The sequence below is a fragment of the Strigops habroptila genome, chromosome 11, assembly GCF_004027225.2.
Source record: "Strigops habroptila isolate Jane chromosome 11, bStrHab1.2.pri, whole genome shotgun sequence".
In the NCBI taxonomy this organism is placed as follows: Eukaryota; Metazoa; Chordata; class Aves; order Psittaciformes; family Psittacidae; genus Strigops; species Strigops habroptila.
The window spans coordinates 38,402,628-38,418,960 of record NC_046360.1 but is presented as its reverse complement, the minus strand read 5'-3'; the positions used below and the strand labels follow the sequence as shown (position 1 = coordinate 38,418,960).

The 16,333-nt window shown below is 56.9% G+C and overlaps 1 protein-coding gene and 1 long non-coding RNA gene across 2 annotated transcripts; one reads left to right on the top strand and one right to left on the bottom strand.

Moving 5' to 3' along the window:
• Window positions 1-529: 529 nt before the first annotated feature.
• On the bottom strand, window positions 530-8,429 carry LOC115614348. The gene is made up of 3 exons (XR_003993688.1): window positions 6,659-8,429; window positions 4,280-5,969; window positions 530-1,353 (listed from the first exon to the last, which is right to left on the bottom strand). It is a non-coding gene; the product is annotated as an uncharacterized LOC115614348 (long non-coding RNA).
• A 126-nt stretch (window positions 8,430-8,555) lies between these two features.
• Window positions 8,556-15,936, top strand: RPN1 (ribophorin I). Its single transcript, XM_030501076.1, has 10 exons — window positions 8,556-8,810; window positions 9,490-9,554; window positions 10,444-10,750; window positions 11,214-11,423; window positions 12,395-12,587; window positions 12,887-12,986; window positions 13,254-13,392; window positions 13,581-13,700; window positions 14,168-14,413; window positions 15,364-15,936. Exons 1-10 carry the CDS (start codon window positions 8,592-8,594, stop codon window positions 15,544-15,546), a joined length of 1,782 nt encoding a protein of 593 aa, XP_030356936.1. The 5' UTR covers window positions 8,556-8,591; the 3' UTR covers window positions 15,547-15,936.
• Window positions 15,937-16,333: the final 397 nt, after the last annotated feature.

Here is a 16,333-nt window from a genome sequence, read left to right as displayed (position 1 = left end):
CGGCCGAGGCCGCGCCCGGCGCTGGCTCCGCGGGTCGGGCCCGGCTCAGCCCGCGCGGAGCGGCCCGGGCCTGCGGGTGCCCCGGGGAGCAGCTGCACCCCGCCACGGGCGCGGCGCTGGGGCAGCCTGGAGAAGAGAAGGCTCCTGAAGGGGAGGCCTCAGAGCAGCTCCAGTGCCTAAAGGGGCTCCAGGAAACCTGGAGAGGGGCTTTGGACAAGGGATGTAGGGACAGGCCAAGGGGAATGGCTTTAACCTGCCAGAGGGGAGACTGAGATGAGCTCTGAGGCAGAAGCTCTTCCCTGTGAGGGTGCTGAGGCGCTGGCACAGACTTTTCCCAGAGAAGCTGTGGCTGCCCCATCCCTGGCAGTGTTCAAGGCCAGGTTGGACACAGGGGCTTGGAGCAACCTGCTCTAGTGGAAGGTGTCCCTGCCCGTGGCAGGGGGTTGGAGCTGGAGGAGCTTTAAAGTCCCTTCAGCACAAACCAGTCTGTGGTTCTGTGAGATAGAGCACGGGGACACAAGGACACAAACCTGTTCCATGGCATCTTTTTATTTGCAGCTTTGATCTGCAGTGAGGTGACAGCAACAGCATTGGGCAGGGAAAAAAAATCCAACAGTTAAAGGTATGAGTTGGTTAATTGGGCAATTACCTGTCCCAGGATCAATGCACAGGCAGGTAAAATGGGGTTGTATAAACTCTCTGGCACTTCAATCCATGGGATAACAACCACTGAGGTGCAAGAGAACCCATGTTTTCTGCTCAGCATCCTGGCAGCAGGTTCATTTTATCATCCAGCAGTTACTTGAACATTCTCCTGCGTTGAGCCCAGTCAGTGAGTTGTGGCTTTAGTGAGCTCAGGAAAGCAACCAAGGGAAAAAGTATTTTTAGAGCTAATTAGAGAGAAAAGCACCAAAGCTTCGTACAGCTACACTGGAAACAAATCCCTGGCGAGCAGCACCCAGCGCCCTGCCGCAGCTCGGGACTGGTTTGCAGTCAGCCCTGTGCTCTCCCCTCCTGCGCAGGGTGACAGGTCCCTGCGTGTCACCGGGGAACGGGGCTGCGGGCCTGGATTCATTGGTGCTCACAGAGCAGCTGGAGATCAGCGTGACCAGGGTGTGCTGGTGAAGCCATCGCTGCGTGCCCAGCCGGGAGCCAGGGCTGCTGAGCTCTCCCGTGACACCAGCAAGGTCATGGCCACTTCGGTACCTTCATTTCCCCCCTGCAGGACTGTGTCACTTCTCGATCCGCCCCATAGCAGAGGGGAGCCTGCGACACCTCGTTCATTAGTGCTGTTAAGGCGCCCCGTTAGGTGTGAAGAGCTGCAGATGAACCTGGTCCCAGCTAAAACATGGGCTGGACAAAATAGGAAAAGCTTTGGTTAGCGAAACGATGGAGAAAACTCTCCCAAACACACGATTCCTTTGGATGGGGAGGGAAGTATCAGCCCTGTGGGCACACCAGCAGCGGTGGGCAGAGCACAGCCCATTTCCTTTCACGGGAGAGCCCAGTGCTGGGCTGTTGTGAGCAGACAGGAACGGTGAATCACAGAGCGTTCTCAGCACGCTCGGCCTAAAACGTTTCCTTTCTTCTTTCTTCCTGCGCAATATGAAAAGCAATAAAAGCTGTGGGTGAAATTCCCCCTTCCCTCCCGCAGAGCCATCCCACAGCATCCCTTCCACACCTCCACAGAGGGTAAGCTCACAGCCGGTACCTCTCGTGCCATGACCGGCAGCTGTGCCAGGCAGTGGCTGTTCAGCCCCTCGGTGGGGTGAGCCTTGCCCCAGACGGAGCCCTGGAGCCCTGGCACTCGGGAGGAGCGGTGTCCGCAGGGGCCCTTGCCCTCCAGCCGGGTCCTGCCTCCTGGCACACACGGAGCTACATCCGCTGTGGCAGGACGGAAGGAGCAAGACAGTGGTGAGAAGGTGGCACAGGGAAGGACCGAGCTGTGGCTCTTGTGCTCTGCCCGGCCCCTGCACACAAACACCTCCCCACCAGAGCAAACACGTGCTGCTGGTGCAGCGGGTGGCCCAGCGCCGAGCGTCAGGAGCTTGTGAGGAAACGGGGTTCCCCATCTGACCACTCTTTGATGATACCAAAATCCATAAAAATGGATCAGTTTGAAACCCAATGCACGTCATTCCCAATCCCTAACATTGCTCTAAAGAAATCCATTCTCTATCCTTGAGGGACCTTCGCATGGTGAGCAGATCTCCAAGGTTATAGTGACAGGTCTAATGACATTCAGCAGTGCAGAGAACAAACCTATTTCATGCACTCATCCCTCTGAACCAGGAAGTAAGGATGTCTCCTGCTTTGCTTTTCTTCCCTGGCGACATCTAATCTCTATTTGCTGACCTCCCCGATCGAACTGGAGACAATAAAACATGACGTCTTACACAACCTCTTTGCTGTTGTCCTTGGACCAGAAGGGACCCTCCCTTTCTCTTAGTCCATTCAGTGGCAGAGTGAACGGGATACGGGAACACCTGCTGGTCCCTGGTTTGGGAATGGTCACCACTTAGCACATCTGTAGTGCCTTGAGCTGTGGACGCCTGACATTCCCCACAGCGCCCAATGCATCCCCACAGCTACCCCACCTCCAGCTGCCGGTGCCACCGAAGCCTGGGAAGAGCCTGCTCATCCTCTGACACTTGCCCAGCACATTTCAGCTCTCTGGAGTCCTGCAGCTCCTCGTCCTCGCTGCTGGCACAGCCCTGGGACCCTTCTCTGTGCTCAGGCAGGTGCAGCCGCAGCCCCCCGCGCTGTACAGCTCTGGAGATCCCTGTGTAAAGCTCTCCTCCCTCCGCCAGCGATGCCGCGCTTCCCTCGTCACCTCTGGCTTTCCAGACCAGCTTCCTCAAAGTGTCATTATAATGCTCTAACTTACTGAAGTAAAGGGGAACTGGAGTGCAGTAAACACACACGGTCTTGCTTTGGTACTCCAAGCTTTGTCCTCCTTTGATTTATCTTGTCCAGAGCAGACTGACCCTGCTCCCGCTGGCATTCTGCTCACGAGAGATGTTCTGCTGTTGGACCACGTCTGCATCCCCACTGGCAGGAGCACAGCCGTGGTCTTTTGCCTGCCCTCTCCCCTAACCCCTGCCTGCGGCACAAACACCACCCCGGTAATCCACTAATGCTTTCACCTTGGCAATCCTCAGCTGATTTCAAAGTCACACAGCACCAACACATGAAAGCAAAAAGCCACACAAGAGTTGATCACCAGATACCAGCCATAGGAAGCAACTGCAATCACATTATCTCATGGCAGATCTCCAGCCCGAGCTGTGCTGAGGTGCAGAGGATGTTGCACATAGTGTGAGGCATTCCCAGCGCCTGCACTCGCTGATAAATGCAGCTGCTGGAGGTGAACATAAAACAACTGATAAAGGGTCTAAATGCAGGCAGTGGAGCCCGAGCCCCACGCCAGGGCTGCAAAGCTCAGGGCTCTTCTGAGAGCTTCCCCTGCTCAACAGCCACAAGCCCACGGCCGAGCTGTGAGCCCCTTGGCACGGGAGGTGGCAATGCTGGTGCCAGCTCACTGCCCGAGATGGGAAGATCCAAATCTCTCCTTTGCTCTGCTTTGAGTCACTGTCCTGCAGCAGGGGCCATCCCACGGCCCTGACCAGGCAGGCAGGGACAACCAAGGGCACGCTGCTGGCCGTGGGGCGAGATGCACCACACACCTTTGTGCTCACCCACTTGGCACCACCCGTTACCTGTAGGCTGGGCTGGTGGCAACCAAAGCCCATCAAACACCCCTTTGCCCCGTGACACTTGAACTTGCCATGGCCCTGGGGCTCGGGGGCGCCCGTACCCTACTGATGAGCGCAATCCCAAGGGCTGTCACACAAGCGGTGACCCCCAGCTGGGCTCCCCCGCTGCAGAGCACCCCCAGCACCCCCACTTTCACAGCCCGTGCTCCACAGCAGCAAGGGTTTCTGTGCAGCTGCGCCGGGGTCTGCCGGGCACATCCATGATCCTTCCAGCACTCAAGTGGAGAGAATGACCCAGGGAGTGAAGTAACTGCCCTGAGGGCAGAGTGAGTCAGTCACTGTGTCAGACCTGGGGCCCTCTGAACACCGACATTTCTGAAAGGCTTTTAAACTGTAGGAATGGTATAAAAATAGGTACAGAGAGAGCTGCCCAGCGCCAGCAGAGCTGCCCAGCGCCGGCACAGAGCTGCCCAGCCTTGGCAGACCCGGCCCTTCCTCAGGACTCAAGGCTCTGTTACAGCAGTGTGCCACCACAGCACCGGGGCCTGCGCACTGTTACTTACCAAGCTCTGAAGCCTTCACAGCAAAGGTCTGGTGTGCCCAAGGCCTCTCAGCTCATGACACCAGTGGCTTTGAAGCGCTGGGGACAGGCGGATGCAGCGCTCTGCAGGTCGTGTGCCACCACTCCTCTGTGCATGGAGCCTGTGCCATGGGTGGACCAGCCACGTGAGCTCTGCACCGGGAGTTCTGTGGCCGAGGTGGCCGGGTCATGTTGTTGTACCCGGGATGTGTCATGGGACAGGAGCCTGGTGCCAAGCGGCTGCTGTGAGTGGGACACTTTATGGGACAGGTGACTCGCACGTCGCCTCTTCCTCTGCAGTGAGTCAGTGCTGAAAGGTGTCCCGAAGCTCCACGGGTAGAACCAAAGGGGCTCCATGTGTGCTCTCCAGGCTCCGGGGATGCAAAGGACATGGGGTTGTCTGCAGAGGCCCCGAGAGCTGTTCCGAGACCTTCCCTGGGAGGGACACAGGACACGGACATGCCCTGCAGTGATTCCCTGCCCAAACACCAGCCACCTCTGCACAGACATTAGCTCCGGATCCATCTGCCTCAACTCTCCCAAGTCACAGCTTTTCACAATCCCCTCTTGTCTGCTCTAAAAGCAGCAAATCCCGTATCAATGGCAACCACAAGAAGCCTGTATAATTCTGAGTGTGTGTTTTTGAAGACGGTGACAAAGATATTCAGCCTTGAAGGATAAGGGTGTGTGGGCAGCGAGGTTTGCTTTGCTCTTATCTTGGACAACACTTCTCAGTGCTGGTGCCTCAGCAGCTGCATTTTTGATCCCAGGGAGTTATGACTCACTGTTTGCAATCCCTGAGCCACCGAAGTGAAGGTATGCCCTGCAACGCACAGTCAGCTGGAACTGAAATGGCTTTAGGCGGGTGCTAAAGCTTCAGTTCTTCTGTGCGAGCACTCAGGGCTGGCTCCAGACCCCTGCCCGCATTTCTGGCAAACAGAAAACAGCACCTACAGTTTGTTTAAATGAGGAGGACCTCGCTGGGTTTGTCTCATTCCCTGCTGCAGACCAGTGCTGTTCACAGGGGGTTCATGCTCCCTCTTTTCGGGTCACACCTCCAGCAACCTGCGGTGGGAAGGAACCAGGGCTCGGTGGGGCTGTCCCTGGGGAAGGGGTCACTGCCCACCCCCCGTACACACACACACAAGGCCCATGAACAGCCAGGCTCGGGCAGAGGCTTTGATTCAGCCACAGGGGCTGCTTGTGCCGGAGACACGTAAATCCCTGCTGGCACCTCACAGAGCATCACCCAGGGAAGTCCCTGCCGGCAGACTCCAGGGTTCAGTAACCTGGTGGGAAGTCTGCTCAGACACGGGCCCAGGGGAAGCAGCAGGCACAGCAGGAGCTGCCAACCTGCAGATGACCCCCTCTTGCTGCTGTTAGTGGGATCCTCAACTTCCTCCTGTCTGGAGAGATCCTGCAAAACTGAGGCTTTAAAATCCAGGTTTAAACTCTCTGTGAACAACGGAGTTCTGAAGAAAATTCACCCGCAAGTGCTTCCCTTTCCAAAAGCAGAGGAAGAGGAGTTGCTCCGTGCAGAGATGGAAACCGAAGTTATTGTACTGAGCATGGCTGGTGATGATTCCTTGCTGGGCTTCACCAGCACCGAGGGCAGGATGGTGGCCCTGGGACTGTGCGGGTCTGAGGTGGGTCCTGGCACCAACTGGCGGGACCTGAAAGGGTCAGAAGGAGAAATGTATTATCAGAGGGAGCGGGCAGTGAATGACAGCGCTGTGGCGATGCAGAGCCCTTCTCTAGTGCCACCCCGGGGACAAACACCATGTCCTGCAGCACCCCGGGCGACGCACCGACCACCCTGGGCCTGGCAGATCAGTGGGATGGCGACAGCAGCGGGAGCATGGAATGGTTTGGGTTGAAGGGACCTTAAAGCTCACCCAGTTCCAACCCCTGCCCCGGGCAGGGACACCTTCCGCTAGAGCAGGTTGCTCCAAGCCCCTGTGTCCAACCTGCCCTTGAGCACTGCCAGGCTGTCCTGATGCGGTGACCCCACCGCGGGTCCCGGCGGTGTTACCCGTCACCCCGCGGGTCTGGGTGGCTCTGACCCATCTGACAGCGAGCGGTGCAGCCTCCCGGGGAGCCGCGGGACGGGAACCGGGCCCGTTCCCCCGCTGCTGCCACTGCGGCTGCGGGGCCCGGGAGCCGCCGGGTCCGCCCCGCCGAGCGGCGACGCTAACGCTGCCGGCACCGCCCCATGGCGCGCCCCGGGCGCCCCCCGGCGGCGCCGGTCTGTGGCTGTTTCGGTTCCGTTCCCGTAAGGTTTAACAATTAAAAGCGCTTTTTACAGCGAAGGGGCCGCCTCGGTGCGTTGTTGCCTCCCTGCTGCAGCACAGAGCGGGCTCACCTCCTCGCAGCACTCGCAAGACACTCTCCCGTTCTGGCACATCTTCCCTGTGTGCTGCCCGATGCTCCGCACCATTGCTGTGCACCCACGGTGCTCTCCAGCAGTTCCTTTGGGCCTCATGGGCTAACGTGGGAAGGAAAACAGCTTGGTTTTAAAGCCAGAAAGAAATAATTGCCAAGAAAGGCGGACACTGAGGGGGGAGACTCCCGCGGGGACCGAAGAGCCCCCGAGCAGGCAGTGCCCCGTCAGCAGCACCTCCGTGTGAAGGCAGGACTCACGTCCCGGGCAGCACAACACAGCGCGGGAGCAGAGCCCCAGCATCCCCTGGCCCAAGGCGATCAGAGGCGAGTGAAGCCCGGCAGGACTCGCGGCGTGTTGCGTGGCAGAGGCTCGGTGTGAGCGGTGCTGCCGAGCTGAGAAATGGGGTTGTAAAAATCCTGAATCTGGAAGAGCTTTTCCCCCCAGCTGCTCTTTGAGGGTCCTGGCGAGGCCACATCAACCCTGGCAGCACCCAGCCAGGTCCTACCTGTGCTCCCATGCCCAGGAACTGCAGAACCTGGCTCTGGATTGAACACAGAGAGAGAAGTGGCCTCAGCCTCCCGCTGCCAGCCAGGAGGCTGCCTTGGTTTTACACAGAGAGGATTAAACAGGGAAACACCAATAAAACCTGAAGCAGGGAGCTTATCCTCACTCATCACAACAGCCACGTGCCCGTGGCTTTCTGCAGGATGCCTGTTAAGATTTGGATTAAAATCTGCAAGCTAACGTGGTGCCAGGATGAGTTCTGCTACTCCTGCACAGCCCTGCGTAACATCTCCTGGATCACACCAGGATAAATCCCATTCCCTGCTGCTCCTGTGGTCACAGCCAACCCGTTCCTTCAGGAAAACAACTTCTCCTCCTTTCCTGCTTGGGAACAAATTGCTCTGACAGATGACACAGCTCTGAGCTTGGCATCAGCCCTGTGAAAACAGCAGTGTCGAGGCTGTCCTGGGGCGCAGCTCTGCCCATGGCTTACCCTGCCAGGGACGTTTATTAGACCTCCCTCATCCCTCAGCCTGGCTGGGCTGGCACCGGCTCCATCACGGCTGATCCCCCCCCACGGCTGTGTCCCTGAGGATGACATCCTCACCCCGCAGTCACCAGGAGCCGGGACGCTGTGCTCTGCCCTCCATTTCAGTTGTCTCTCCCTGAACCTGCCCACCCAGCCCTGGGCCCCCAGAGCCCGGCTCTGGAGAACAGGGCCAAGACAAACCCGGTTTTCCTGGAGAGCGGAGGCACCTGGAACAGTTCCCTGCTGGAAACACGGGGCTGAGGAGGTGGATGCCCACCCTGCCGTCGCTTGTCACCCAAACCACGGTGACAGAACCACACACGCTGGGATGCGCCGTTAGGGCCAGACACTGAATTCACAGGTCTGGTACCTAAATAAATCCAAGGGAAATGGAAGTAAGTTGCCAAGCAAATTTCCATGGTAGGAACTGGGGAGGGCAGCGAGAGAATAAAGACCAGTGAAGAAGTGATGCTGTTTTGAACACAGCACACGAGAACACATCCCATTTTATCTCTCCTTGCCAAGGGGCGATTTCACTCCAGCTCCAAACTCACAACGTTGAGGAAACCCCCTTCCGACACTTGGCGATCTAATTCAGAGAATTCTCTCTGTGGCTCATACTGGGATCCCAAAGGAAGGTCGGGGCCTGGATCACGCTATGCAAACATGCAAAGCGCTGCCGCACAGGGCTCGGCGGCCAAGCCCCGCCCCGGCCACCACTGCAGGCACCCTCCGCTCCTCCTCCGGCGCTCCCCACCCGCGGCGGGCCGCTGGGCGCCGCCATCGTGAGCCTCCTCCCTCTCTGGGCGCCGCCATCTTGTGCCCTCCCCGTACAGCGCGGGCGCCGCCATCTTGTGCCCTCCCCGTGCTGAGTCGGCCATGGCGGGGCTGCTGTGCCGCCTGCTCCTGTGCCTGGCGGCCGGGGCCGCCGCCGACCTGCTGCTGGAGGAGGCGCGGCGCTCCGTGGACCTCAGCACGCACCTCGCCAAGGTCTCTGCCGAGCTCAGCCTCGCCAATGCGGCGGGCACGGCCGCCTCCGCCTTCCTGCTGGCGCTGGAGCCCGGCCTGGAGCCCCGCCTGGCCTACCTGGGCGTGCAGGTGAGCAGCGGCGGCGGCGGCCCCGCCTCGGGGGGCACCGGCCCGGCCCCGGGCGCTGCGCGGGCCCCGCCGCCCGCAGGGACACGGCGGCGCCGCGCTCCCGGCTCTCGCGCTTCCGCCGCCGTGGCGGCCGCGGACGGGCTCCCCCGTCCGGCGCTGCCCCGCGGCTGCCCCCTGCGCGGAGAACCGGGCCCGGGCGCCGGTGGGGAGGCGGGACGGGCGCTGATAACGCCGTTCCTGCGGTAACGGGGCGGCCGCAGCCCCGCGGAGCAGCGGCGCTGGCATCCACCTACTGCAGCCCCGGGGTGCACGGTGCAGGGAGGTCCTTCCGCGCCCCGCAGGGTGAGCGCTGAGCCCGTGGCCGCTCGCTCTCCGCTATGGAAAACACACGAGAAACCACAAAAGCAACTGCCCGGGAGTGGCACTCGCACGGTTGCAGTGGCTGTGCTGGTTTGGGAACCCGAGAGGGTCATCAGGAGGCTCCAGCGTCTGTTCTTGCACAGTGACCATGCTGCAGTGTGTGCTAATGAAAACGTTATAAAAGGGTTTGGTAATAGCTTTCTATCAGCTTGTACTTCCTGGAGTCATGCCCCTAAAGAGTGGATAGGAACTGTATGGAGTTTACCCTGGACATGTTAGGTCCAGGCAGCACACTGATCAGTCTGTTGTTTTGGAACAGGTGAAGGGTGAGGAGGAGGAGGAGAACACCTTGGAAGTGAGAGAGACTAAAGTTAAGGGCAAAAGGTGAGTCAATACCTCGTGTTGTGCATGGAGGTTCCACCATCATCCTCATAGTGAAGCAGAAATACAACAGTCCTACATACCTGGAGATCCCAGAGTCTTCTGGTCCCCAAAAGATCCACTGTGTACTCGGGCTGCATGCTGGGTGCTGCAGAGCCAGAGCACACGAGCAGCCAGACCCAATCCCTGCAGCCCAGGAGGCCTCAGGAGAACTCAGTCCCTTCCCTCAGATGCTCTTTCCTTGGGAGATGGCACATGTGGGTTCAGATCTCTGCACTGAGCCCAGCACCAGCAGCACATACCTGCCCTTCACAGCCACCCACAGCTGACAGTGAGGGGACAGTCTTGTAAGAGAGAGAATTTCTCTCTTAAATGCAGCTCAGGTGCCCTCAGGGGGCTCAGCTGTGCTTAGTCTTGTACTCAGTGCCCTGAGTAATGCCCTGTCCCTGCATTAAGGGACATCAGGTAAGAGAAGCATTTAGCTGTGATCATGCTCTTACCTGTTGCTCCCTTTTGAGGCCTCAAATGCCTGGCAGTGGCGATTCCAGAGAGATCCTGAGTGCTCTTGGGCACCAGTGTTCCTGGGAAGCAGAGACTGTAACTGTGCCTGGACACAGTTCACCCTGTGCCTCCTCCTGTGCTGCCTCCCCAGACAGGAGTGAGCACACCCTCTGCGTGGGGCAGGACGTCTGTGCACCTTGGAGGGGCAAATAAAACACTGGCCCCAGTCACACGTGGGGTTGGAACTGGAGGAGCTTTAAGTCCCTCCCAACCCAAACCATCTGTGATTCTGTGATCTCTGGGCTCCATCCACGGGGGATGTTGTGGAGGTTGGATCCGAACATGCTCTCAGGCAGATCTCTCATGACTGACCTGTTCTTCTCCCTTCCAGTGGGAAGTTCTTCTCAGTGAAGCTGCCGTCTCCTTTGGCACCGGGAGCCAAGGTGCGCGTGTCTGTAGAGATGGTTTTCACACACGTCCTGCAGCCCTACCCCACCCACATCACCCAGAGCGAGAAGCAGTTTGTGGTCTTTGAAGGGAATCACTATTTCTACTCCCCGTACTTCACCAAGACCCAGACAACCCGGGTCAAACTGGCCTCCAGGAACGTGGAGAGTTACACCAAGCTGGGCAACCCCTCCCGCACCGAAGACACGATCGAATATGGCCCCTTCAAGGACATTCCTCCCTACAGCCAGGTAAGTGTCTGCGCAGGGAGGTGGTGGCTCTGCACAGAGCATCCTGCTAAGGTGGCACCTGCGTATCAGAGGCTGAGGAGTGGGAAGTGGAGGCTTTTGTGTACGAATCACAGGTGAAGCCTGAGTTAGCTTGCATGGAGGTGGGAACACGTGCTGCAGCAAGGTGCTCCGCATGCAGGTGTGATTGCTGACCTCTGCTTGGTCATGGTTCTGGCAGGGGGCTGTTTGCGGTGGGGAAGACTGCACATCTAGATCCCTCACTGTTCCGACTCAGCCAGATGTGTGGGTACAGCCCAGGTACCCAGCGCCCCGTGTGGCCTGGGCTGGGCTGGCTCAAACCTGCCCGTGCACTCAGCTTCACCCCCGCGTCTGCCAGCGAGGTTCCTCTGGGGGGCATGGACATAATTGTACGGGGAAGCTGCTCCTTACTTCAGGTCTTACAGGTTACCTTTTCCCTTGCTAGGACACTCTGAAGGTGCACTACGAAAACAACAGCCCGTTCCTGACCATCACCAGCATGACCCGGGTCATCGAGGTGTCTCACTGGGGGAACATCGCCGTTGAGGAGACGGTTGATTTGAAGCACACAGGAGCAGTGCTCAAAGGGCCTTTCTCCAGATACGACTACCAGCGCCAGCCAGACAGCGGCATCTCCTCTGTCAAGTCTTTTAAGGTTCACATTTCGCATAATTACTTAAATTTGACTTTTTTTCCTGTGGCTTCCCCCTTTCTTGCATCCCCAGAGAGAAAAAAAGTAGAGTTGTCCTTTGCCTTTTCTTTTGTACCATACCCAAGTAATGAGGGAATATTAAAGCTCTGATCTGTTTTCAGAGCGGGCTCATGCTAGACAGGAATAGCTTTTGGAGGTAGAATTAGGAGGTTACATGCTTCATCACATCTGTCAGGCAAACAAACTGCATATACCTGGGCAGGGAGGGTTCCTGCACACTCCCTCCCAGTCTCAGGGACCCTCTAAACCCCGTAATCCCTGTGCTGACAGTTCTGCTTTCCATTTCCCACTGTTCAAGGGCCATTCATTCTGTCCCCACCCTCTTATTTTCAGAGCTGCCCTCCCTGTCATATCCTCATCATGTTGAACAGCATTAATGGGAAGCTCACCCATTCATTCCTTGCTCACAAAGCACTCGGAGAGTTAAAGCTGTGGCTCTGCTGCCCAGATGTGAGAAGTGGTTTGTGTTTTCATCCGAACCAAACCCTTTCTCACTGCTGGAAGCCTCCAGGGTTGGTTGCTGTCATTCTCTAAGGTGCTGTAGCCACAGAGAAATCTCATGTTGCTGAGGATGAAGGCAGCAGCGAGGTCCGTGGGGCAGCGGGCTGGAGTGGAGAGGGAATTGCTGTCCTGGTGGGCAGGATGGGCTCCCCTGCTGTCCTGGATATTTGAAGCTGGGCTGGAGGAAGCACATCCATTTAGAGGCCAAGCGATGTTAGTGCTGGCAGCCACTTGTGTGCCTCATTGCTCATAATAGCACAATCTTCCCACCCACTGCAGCTGAATGGCCCATTTTGCATCTCCCACATGGAAGCAGGGTTTCCCGATCCTCCACAGCCATCGCTGCTTTCCCCACTTCCACGGGGAATCACTCCCAGCAGCTGAAGCCCTGGCTGCTGCTTCTCTCCACACAGACCATTCTCCCCGCCGCTGCTCAGGACGTCTACTACCGCGATGAAATCGGAAACATCTCCACCAGCCACCTCCTTGTCCTGGATGACTCCGTGGAGATGGAGATCCGGCCCCGCTTCCCGCTCTTTGGGGGATGGAAAACCCATTACATCATTGGCTACAACCTGCCGAGCTATGAGTACCTCTACAATCTCGGTGGGTGGCACCGGGCAAGGGAGTGAGCAGCGTTCTCTGTGTTTAAAGGTGGTGGTTGCCCAGTAAAGGAGTGAAAGCTGTGCCATGCTGCAACAGGAGTTGCTGGCTCATCTTTCTGGAATGTGCAAATCCACCTTCTCTGTGCTGCCTGCAGGCTTGTGCACTCCTCTGCTTGAAATGGACTCGAGGGAGCTGGTGGCCCTGCTGCACCGTGCACCCTCGCTCCTGTGAGGAGCTGAGCTGCAGGGTTGCCCCTTGTTCTCTGAGCAGCTGTAACCCTCTGCTCTGCCCTCCCTTAGGTGATCAGTATGCCCTGAAAATGAGGTTTGTGGACCACGTGTTTGATGAGCAAGTCACAGACTCCCTGACTGTCAAGATCGTCCTGCCAGAAGGTGCCAAGTAAGTGTCATTGCTCCTGGCTGGTTACTGCAGATGCTGCTGTGTTGGTGGCACTTCTCCAGCTTACTCGAATGGCCTGAGGACAGTGAAACAAAACCATGACTGTGCATGTGGAAGAGAGCGTGGAACACAGCTTTGCTTCCTTTTAGAGTGTTGTTTAAACTGCATAATTGGCCTTGTGCTAGAGGCCACGGTTGGCCAGCCAAGTCTTAGGTTACATCATCTCAAACACGATACAGTCATACGGGACTGTGGATTTATCCACAGGAATATCCATGTGGACAGCCCCTACGAAATCAATCGTGCTTCAGACGAGCTCCACTACACGTATCTGGACACCTTTGGACGTCCAGTTATTGTGGCACACAAGAGCAACCTGGTGGAGCAGCACATCCAAGACATCGTGGTGAGTGTGGCCTCTGCGTGTGGTTTGCCTGAGCAGTTGTGTGTCCGGCCAAAACACCCCCGTTGGGTTCCAGAAGCAAACACTTGCTGGGCTGTGTGGTCAGCCCTGCTGCTGCCCGGGGAGATGAGTTCTCTCCCGTAGTGACGTGGGTCACTGCCTTCACTCAGTGCTTCAAACTTCTCTTCTAGGTTCATTACACCTTCAACAAGATCCTGATGCTGCAGGAGCCTCTCTTGGTGGTTGGAGCCTTTTACATCTTGTTCTTCACCGTGATTGTCTACGTGAGGCTGGATTTCTCCATCACCAAGGTGCTGTATGATGGAGAGCCCTGTGGGAGCACTGGTGGCTCACTCAGCTGAGGGAGGGATGGAGACCTTTCACACCAGTAATTCCCACTGAATATTCCTGCTGATCAGATATTGTACTAGATGCTTCACTGGAGCCCTGTTTTCAGGCTGCCTGAGCACTGATGCTCCTGCAGGGTTTGAACTGGTGTGCTCAGGATAACCAGAGTTTTGCCTTCTGGATAAGAAGGAGTTCCCCCTGGGATGCAGGGATGTCCACAGTTGTGCTTCTGCAGTATTTTCACTTTTGGGCTAGGCTGAGTGCTGGAAGGTGCTGTCCCAGTCGGTACTTGCGCCATTCACCTGGTTACTGTCACTGACTTAATTGCAAAGGGAGCAGGTTCTGCAAGAGCCCTGTGCCAGCCCGCAGTCGTGGCTTGATGCAGGTCAAAGATAGGACTGCTGTGATCTTCCCTTGCGTCCTGTTGCAGGATCCAGCTGCTGAAGCCAGGATGAAGGTTGCCTGTATCACAGAGCAGGTGCTCACTCTGGTGAACAAGAGGCTCGGGCTGTACCGCCACTTCGATGAGGCAGTGAATAAGTACAAGCAGTCACGGGACATCTCCACCCTCAACAGTGGCAAGAAGTCTCTGGAGACAGAGCACAAGGCTCTGACAAACGAAATAGCCTCTCTGCAGTCCAAACTGAAGACAGAAGGCTCTGACTTATGTGATAAAGTAAGAAATTGTAATGAATTTTTGTTAAGCTCCCGTATTCTACTCTGTCACCTATTCTAGGTGAGTTTTAATTTGGGGGTTAGTTTCTGCAGCCTGTATTGTAGGTTTTTTTCCTCTGGAAATGGCTTGATCCTTGGCAGGCTGTGAAGATCAGGTTTGTGTTTGCAGTATTGGTTATGCAGCTCTGGAAGTGCAGCAGCTAAACAGCTGCATGTGCTGTTCCTTAAACAGCCCATGAACCAGCTGCAGGATCTGTTCACGTTAATGCTTCTGTAACACAATCCTGATGCTTCTCATGGAGCTTGTGACAGTGACAGGCAAAAAAAGGAAGCTATCAACACGTTATCAGTCCTGACTTCACTGCTGACACCAGCCAGACCAAAATCTGCTCCCTCATCTTGCACGTGTGAATTCGGTGCTGACAGAAGGTTGGTAACGTGATGCTCCTCACTGTGCCACGTTGAAAGCCACAGCACAGTGAGCACACACTTACCTGGAACAGCCACGCAACCTGAAGTGAGGGACACCTCAGTCTCTAAGGTCCACCTTGCTTAATCTGGTACTGGCTCAAAGAGTAGCTCTGTCATTGCAGACCCGCTTCTCGCACAGCATCAGCTGGAGGGATGCAGCTTCCTGCTGTCGTGGCTGTGATTTAGCTGGAAGCCTTTAGAGTCTGTCTCTAACAATCAGTGCTCCTGTATCTTGCCAGTGTGGCTCCTGGTTCCTTGGAGTCCCTTTATCTGTGCTGCTTAATTACCCATTCATGAGGTACTCATAATGTGGGGGCAGAGAGAGGCGATGGCTGAGGAGGCAACAGTCAGGGATTGGAGAGGTTTTCATTTAGCAGTGGCTTCATCTTTTGCTCCAGCTTGACCACTTCTTCTGTTCCAGCTTCACTGCAGGGATATTTTGTTGTCTCCTCTAACGCTGCCTCTGTTTGTCCCCATCAGGTAAGTGAGATTCAGAAGCTGGATGGGCAGGTGAAGGAGCTCGTTCTGAAGTCCTCGGTGGAGGCCGAGCGGCTGGTGGCCGGCAAGCTCAAGAAGGACACGTACATCGAGAACGAGAAGATGCATTCCAGCAAGCGCCAGGACCTGGTCACCAGGATCGACAACATCCTCGATGCGCTGTAACTGCTGCAGTGAGCACGGGGAGGGGAGAGGAGCCTGGCAGCAGCTACACCTTGAGCCAAACCTCCCTCCCAGCAACATTAGGGCAAAAGTTGTTGTGAAATGTCTGAAAGTACATTTTGGGTTTAGATTTTCCTACAGAGCCTGCGTGCTCAGCAGCGTGCTGTGCAAGGGGCCACACCATCGTGCTGTTTGGCTGGGTGACAGGGTTCTTCACCAGATGCGGGACTTGGCCACGTTCTAAGTCTCCCACTCGGGGTTCTCCCTGTGTAGCTGTGCCCTGACTGAACGCACACAAGCAGCCAGCGTGAGCACAGACACGCTCGTGGCAAATCTGAATGTTACAGCACCTCCAGGCAGAATAAAACCTTTGTTCTACTTTGAAATAAACCCACCGCTGCCTCGCCTCGTGTTGTACCGGGCTGGGGAGGCAGAGGGGCTGCTGCAGGGGCTGGGTGGCCCCATCCTGCCCAGGGCTGGGCAGTGCAGTGCCCTGGGGAGCAAGGTCAGCCCTGACACCTTCTGGTTCCTACGTTCCTTGAACGTAGAGCTGTGCCACCCTGCAAGGTCCTGATCCCCAAGGGGAGAAAGCCAAGCCATGTTCCCTAGGGATGTGCATGCACCTACACCCTTAGGGGGAGATAAAACACACAACATAGCCCCTCCTGCTACCTCCCACTGTGTGCCACAGGCTTTCCTGCTGCTTGTGACAACAGTCCCTGCATCCCTGAATCCCTGTCCCAGATCTCTGCCTTGCTGCTCCCCATGGAGGTGCTGTTGGGAGCCCTGA

Bases quoted from the DNA above. Each gene is read 5' to 3' on its own strand.
- RPN1 (XM_030501076.1), top strand. From the start codon at position 8,592: ATGGCGGGGCTGCTGTGCCGCCTGCTCCTGTGCCTGGCGGCCGGGGCC. The intron at 9,555-10,443 runs GTGAGTCAATAC...TCTCCCTTCCAG, and splicing joins ACTAAAGTTAAGGGCAAAAG to TGGGAAGTTCTTCTCAGTGA. The intron at 14,414-15,363 runs GTAAGAAATTGT...TGTCCCCATCAG, and splicing joins GCTCTGACTTATGTGATAAA to GTAAGTGAGATTCAGAAGCT.